Below are 7132 nucleotides of genomic sequence, written 5' to 3' on the forward strand. Positions count from 1 at the left end.
ATAGGGCTCTAGGCATTTCAGAAGATATATATTCACGTGGCTATGGTTGTTCGCTTAGGAAGAACACCAGTGAGTTGCTGGTGTCTGAACCCGGATGATGCTTTTGAGGGAGTGGAATTTGCTTGACCCAATGCTTTGTTCTTCCTATGTTTCTTCAAAGTTGAAAAAAAAACTTGGAGTGATAATGGCCAGAAGAAGTTTTAGAATATAAGCATGAAAGCGAAGCAGAGGTTAAAGGTTTCTTGAGAATACATGAATATAGTTCAATGGTTTCTTACTGCTGGATGGAGTAGGGAAAAAGCAGGAAGCACAGGAGGATATAAAAATATAGATGATGAAGAAGATGATGCTGACTTTGAGTTTGAATTGAGAAGGCGCATGATTCCCTGGGTGCAGCTGCAAGGATGGTTGAGAATCTCCTAGAATCTATTGAAGATGAAGCCAATGAGTGAAAGCATGCCAGGCTATGGAAGCTAGTTATAAGCAAAGACAGAGAGCAGTTCATGCAAAAAGTAACCATGCCATGCCAAGTTAATCCCTTGTGCGATATTTGTGAAACTGGAGAATGAAAGCGTGTCTCTATTCAGTAGTCCGTCACCTCCTGTTCCAAAGAGGCCATGCCTAGTTAATAACCATGTTACGCACTGAGGATTAAAACATGCCTATATTATTTGTATTTTCCGGATTCCAAATGTTTGGAGAATTTCTTTGAGGAGCTTGACTTTCTTTTATGAATCAGAATGATGGTTAGAAACCATGTATATTCTACTCCAGTGATAGATAATGAAATGAAATGCTTTTAAGTTGTCAGCATGATGAAAGCCCATGATTTCTAAAAAAAAAGATATTATAAAAACACACACATAAAGGGAATGAAGAATGAGAAGTATGAACAGGTGGGCCACGTGAAACAAAGTTAGGGAATTTGCATAACTTATGCATATGTGTATAAAATAAAAAAATTTAAAAAATGAGAAGCATGCATGAAATAAAAAAATAATAGATGGGAAGCATGCATAACATAAAAAAAATAAAAAAAAAAATTCAAAAGAACGAATCCCAGCATGAAAGAGATGCATGTAATGGCATAATTCTTAAAAGGGCGGGTCCCACCATATGAAGATAAATATGACAAGCATGAATTTACTTATATATGTATATGTTGCCAGGTTGGATTTCACATACTCAAGGGACATGAAGCTAAAGAGTTTAAAGGCTTCATACCATTCCCCATTATGAGTATATTCAACAACTAATGAATTCCAAAAATTTATTCCTCTATCTGATATTAGATAGAACAGTTCTCTAGCAGCAAGCATGTTTCCACTACCTGCATATCCTAATATCATGACAGACCATGAAATACCATCCTTGTGAGACATTTTACCAAAAATTTTTCGTGCAGTAATCATATCACCAACCTTAGTGTAGCATGAAATTATGGCATTACAAGCCACAACATTTTCATCAGACAAATCACCAAAAATGTTCCTCACTTTTTGTACATGACCATGCTTGGCATACATGTCTAATAATGCTGTTTGCACATGAATGGAGGAAAGAAATCCAAGTTTGAATGCATGAGCATGAGCATTTAATCAAATGAATAAGAATGGTTGCCATCTTGTGATCCCGCATTTAGGCTATTCGGGAAATGGTCTCACTCATCTATATACCATAGCGTGATACTTAAGAGAATAAAAAAAGCCTCAGATAATGAGATAAAGCAACAGCTGCTCAATGTTTGTTATAAGCATGGAGAATATACTTTGACTTTTGTGAGTAACAAAAAAATATGCCAATGAGCAATGCTTTTTGTAGCTAAAATTCAGAAGTAGATGGATGATACTTGCCAGTCTATCCAAGATAATTCTTCTCTCTGGGCTGGGCTCTGCCTGAAGGTTGAGCACCTAGATGCCTTGTTGCTATCGGTAGAAGGTCAGGGATATGACCATTGTGAAAAATCTAGGTGGGCACTAGCATAGTCTTCAGTCCTTAATGCAAGTTACTCAAACAGAATTGTTTCAAGCCAGTATAAAAGATTCTGAAATGACAGAATATTTGATCTATACAACCTAGAACATGATTGTCATAGTTTACTAAATCAAGTTGCTTATGGACAGCAGAATGATTCCTTATATGCGTAGCCATGTTTAAAGAAGTTTGAAAAAAAATAATAATAAACAAAAGACATGGGGCTTGACACGGGCCCACCATGAAAGAGACACACATGCAAATAAATATAAAAATTAATTAAAAAATGATGAGGAACATACATGCATATTCATCATTTTCATTATTGCAAGATGGACCCTAAAGTGAATAAGCAATGCAGAGCTATTCATAATTTTGACTAATGCTTGGTCTATCATAAATATAATAATCATATGTGACTAAAAAAAATATTTATACATGTAAAATTGCTGATTTCCTCTCAAGCGATAATTCTCAAATAAAACCTGGGATTTAGAGTCAAATAACAAAAGGTATTCGTTCTGAAGTGACAACAAAAAAAATATTCATCTCGAGGCAGGATGGCAACGAGGCATGCAAAATGGTGATGAGGCATATGCAACGATATGTGATAAAATATAATAAAACAAAAAAAAAAAAAATATAATCAATATTTAAAAAAAATCATATAAATCGACAAATGAACTCAATGGTCTCAAAGACATCAAAAGTCGAAGACCCAAAGAGTTCCACAAGTCAATATTTAAAAATCTATATAAATCGACAATTGAGCTCAATGGTCTCAAAGACATCAAAAGTCGAAGACCCAAAGAGTTCCACAAGTCAATGTTTAAAAATCTATATAAATCGACAATTGAGCTCAGCGGTCTCAAGACATCAAAAGTCGAAGATCCAAAGAGTTTCATAAGTCAATATTTAAAAAAATCTATATCAACAATCGAACTCAGCTGGTCTCAAGACATCGAAGTCGAAGACCCTAAAAGAGTTTCACAAGTCAATATAAAAAATCATATAAATCGACAATTGAACTCAACGGTCTCAAGACATCGAGTCGAAGACCCTAAAGAGTTTCACAAGTCAATATTTGAAAATCCATATAAATCGACAATTGGACTCAGTGGTCTCAGGACATCAAAAGTCAAAGACCCAAGGAGCTTCACAAGTCAATATTTAAAAATCTATATAAATTGACAATTAAGCTCAGCAGTCTCAAGACATCAAAAGTCGAAGACCCAAAGAGTTTCATAAGTCAATATTTGAAAATCTATACAAATCGACAATTGAACTCAGCGGCCTCAAGACAACAAAAAAGTCGAAGACCCAAAGAGTTTCACAAGTCAATATTTAAAAATTTACATAAATCGACAATTGAACTCAGTAGTCCCAAGACGTCAGAGGTTAAAGACTCAAAGAGTTTCACAAGTCAATAAGAGAGCTTCACAAGCATAAGAGCCGAAGCTTATGAAAAATCAATATCAAGTCTATGGTTCATCAACATGGAGAAGTCGTAACTTGAAATTCAAATTCAAGATGCAAATCAAGTCCAAAAATGCAAAATGTCCAAGACACAAGTCCATAAGTCAAGATGATTGTCAAGATGATTTTAAATTTTTTGTATTTTCAATGGAATCCATGAATTCATATTTATTGAAATGAATGAAAATTGATTGTCACAATTTGTCTCTTTGTTCACACTTATTTTCTTAATCGGAGGTTCCTGTGACAATGTCCAGGGTAATTAAGATTAGGGGCTTGACCTTAATGGAAGTCATGAACCCACAATCCCTTGAAGTCACCAAAATATTAAAATTTGATTTGTGATCCATGTTTTTTAACCGGTTTAATCCTAAATTAAATGCCAGGTGGAAAGAAAAGAGCCCACAGTTAACAAAAAAAATTATAATATTTGTGGCATACCAATCATAATATGCTGTTGATATTGCGTTTCTCTCTCCATGAACATTAAAATAAAATAGCATCATGTTAAATACCATAACACTTATTATCAACTTTGAAAATATTTAAAAGACTTGTGAAAGTTTAAAACAAGCATCCTCTAATGCATATTTTAAATGTTAATGCATGCATTCAATGCTATAATTGTATTGTTTGAGAAGCAATGTTTTATAAATAAAAATGGTAAAAAGTATAACAAGTTTGATAATAAAATGTAAAAAACAGTAAACTATATATACTATTTTCTATATTATATTTTACATGACTGTTTTTTATATTATATTTTTCCGTAAATAAAGTGAAGCATGCCCATTCACATAAATTATTTAATAATTTATAACATTTAAGAAAAAAAAAGAAATTTCTAGTTTATTCATAACACTTTTATAAAATTATGCATATAATTGCCTATTTTTATAGGGTTATAAATACAAATTTCTCGCGAGCCACGTAGCTAACCCGAAGACGTGACCTAACCACAAAAGCGCATGAAGCCGTACGGGCTTTGATCCAACGGCTCAAAACAATCCAATGAAATTAAACGGTTAGGATTTCATTGAGGGCATAATATAACCTTCCATTTCTGAAGCTCTAGGGTTTCTCTTTCGTTGTTCGAGAGACGCGAGGAGGAGCGGCCCGGCGGAAGTCATCGCCAAGGTGAGGCCTTTTTCTCTCTCTCGTTCCTCTCATGGCTAGATTGAGCCCTTGTTCCTTTGTTCTAGGGTCTCTGAGGTTTGTTATGGCGGTCTTAGGTACTTAGGAATGCTTTATTGCATCGGTGGATTGGTAGATCGGTTTTTTGTAGAGATTTTGTTGATTTCTATCCATGTTTTTGAGATTGGATTTGATTTTGCTTGTATGAAATGGTTTTTGTGTTTATAGATTGATGATGGTTTAATGCGTTAGGAATTTAGTATGGCAGTGTAGTGGATAGAGGAAGTGGTTGGTTTTTGTTTTCTAGATGTTGAATCTATATGAAGCGGCAGTGATTTCATCATTATATGATTTATTGTTATTTGCAAGATAACAATGAATGCTTGTTGAAAATGATTCTAATGGTTGTAAACATCTCCAGCTTTTGTTTGAGTTGGGGGATGATTGTAGAAGAGAAGGAAAAAGTAGTTTTTTTCCTTATCTTTTAGTGCAGCTCAAATCCTCTATTTTTGGGGCTTATTTTTCCTTATTTTAATAGTTTCCTTTGAATAAATTACACTTGTACTACAATAAAATCACATATTTTTCTTGATGTGAAGTATTGTCTTTCTGTGCTTTCTCAAAAAAGATGGTATGTGTTGTTGCTGAATGTCACATTATTAACTATGTCCTTTGTGTGTGTAGTTTCTGATGCTGTCCATCTCTTTGCTTTTTTGCAGGTTAGTTTGACAGGTTTTTGTGCATTACCAGATGGCTCCACCGGCTAAAGGTACATAAGTTATATCATGCATTCTTATTCTTATAACTTGCCTATGATCGATATCATTGATATTCTTTTTTCCTGTTGAGCATCTCTGTTACTTCTCATTTGTTCTTTTATCCACATCCCTATGGGGACTAATTGTTCCCTTTAGCACAGATTGAAAGCTAGGAGTTTAGATGAACTAGCTAAGACCATAAGATGCAATCTTGCGAGTATTGAATATTTATATGAATACCAAAATTAAGTTCAGGAATGTTGTTGAATCTGATAAAGCTCACTCATACTTAGCATACAAGTCTTTAGTTTGTATGACTATTTACACAGTTACAGTATGTGATAATTTCTTGATTACTGAATCACATTGGTACTTGTTTCAAATCTTATGTGTATTGTGACATTGGTATCCATACTGCTTACATTTTGGTGGTGGTTGTTTTAAGTCTTATTTTGACATGGTATTCATACTGTTATTCAATTATTTTGTTCTAGCCAATACCAAGAAGCCAGAGGCAAAAACTCAGGCTTTGAAAGTTGCGAAGGCTGTGAAAACTGGAGCTTCTACCTTGAAGAAGAGATCCAAGAAGATCCGCACTTCTGTAACCTTTCATCGGCCCAAGACTTTGAAGAAAGAGAGAAACCCCAAATATCCCAGAATCAGTGCCCCACCAAGAAACAAGCTAGACCACTACCAGATTCTGAAGTTCCCTTTGACTACTGAGTCTGCCATGAAGAAGATCGAGGACAACAATACACTTGTCTTCATTGTCGATATCCGTGCTGACAAGAAGAAGATTAAGGCAGCTGTGAAGAAGATGTATGACATTCAGGCGAAGAAAGTCAATACACTGATCAGGTCAGCAGTAGTCTTGTTGGACGTTCACCATTGTCTATACTTCCCAGCATGAGGGATTTGATAATATTTTCTTCTATTCTGTTGCAGGCCTGATGGCACGAAGAAGGCTTATGTGAGATTGACTCCGGACTATGATGCCTTAGATGTTGCTAACAAGATTGGTATCATCTAAGTTAATAACTAGGCTACTAGAAGACTGCTTTTTTTCATTTTATTTGAGATATTTCTTGCCAGTGCTGAGTTGCAGAACTATTGTTGTTTTGTTTGCTTTGATTGCCACATTTTGTTAGCTCAATGAAAGCTTGAAGAGGATGCTTAGTTGTAAAAGCTCATATAGGTTATTGAGCATTCAAGTCTTGTTCTCATTTTGAAGTTTATGCTCTTTTACTCTATATACTAAAATGCTTATATCTGCAAATTAGATAAGTATATGGTGATTACTTTCCTAAAATTGGAGGTTAATTTTATTGAAGAAGTGGGTGTTTTTGGTTATGGTGGTAAATTGTGATCAGAGAAGTGGCAAGAAAATTTACTTTTTGCATGTTGGCTGGTTACCTTTGCCTGCAGTGAGGTGTTTTCCTGTTTCAATTTTTGTATTGTTATTATTATAATTAGGAAAATTGTTAAAAAAAACCTTTTTATGAAGGTGTTATTTCTATTTTATTTGATTTTTTTAAGGTTTATATATGTATATATCTGTACGGACTGGGAACATTGGTTTTTACATGTGTTCCTTGGGTTTTTAAGGGGGCAGCTTCATAGGGAGGGTTTTGCTGCTTATTGGTAGTAGTATGCTGCTTAGTAAAATTTTTTAAGATTGAAATAATCTATTTTGATGGAAAAAATGTTGCCTCAAGAGGTAATGCTTCCATTTCTGTAGAGTTAAAACATGAAGTAATTCCCTATCAAAAGAGAAACCCTTAATGAAGTAG

At 34.4% G+C, this 7132-nt stretch overlaps 1 protein-coding gene across 1 annotated transcript; it reads left to right on the plus strand.

The window, feature by feature from the left end:
- Positions 1–4485: 4485 nt before the first annotated feature.
- Positions 4486–6577, plus strand: LOC120262038 (60S ribosomal protein L23A-like). The gene is made up of 4 exons (XM_039270121.1): positions 4486–4587; positions 5304–5353; positions 5837–6200; positions 6288–6577. The coding sequence occupies exons 2-4, from the start codon at positions 5335–5337 to the stop codon at positions 6370–6372; spliced, it is 468 nt and encodes a 155-aa protein (XP_039126055.1). The 5' UTR covers positions 4486–4587; positions 5304–5334; the 3' UTR covers positions 6373–6577.
- Positions 6578–7132: the final 555 nt, after the last annotated feature.

Source organism: Dioscorea cayenensis, chromosome 1 (assembly GCF_009730915.1).
Source record: "Dioscorea cayenensis subsp. rotundata cultivar TDr96_F1 chromosome 1, TDr96_F1_v2_PseudoChromosome.rev07_lg8_w22 25.fasta, whole genome shotgun sequence".
Taxonomy (NCBI): domain Eukaryota; kingdom Viridiplantae; phylum Streptophyta; class Magnoliopsida; order Dioscoreales; family Dioscoreaceae; genus Dioscorea; species Dioscorea cayenensis.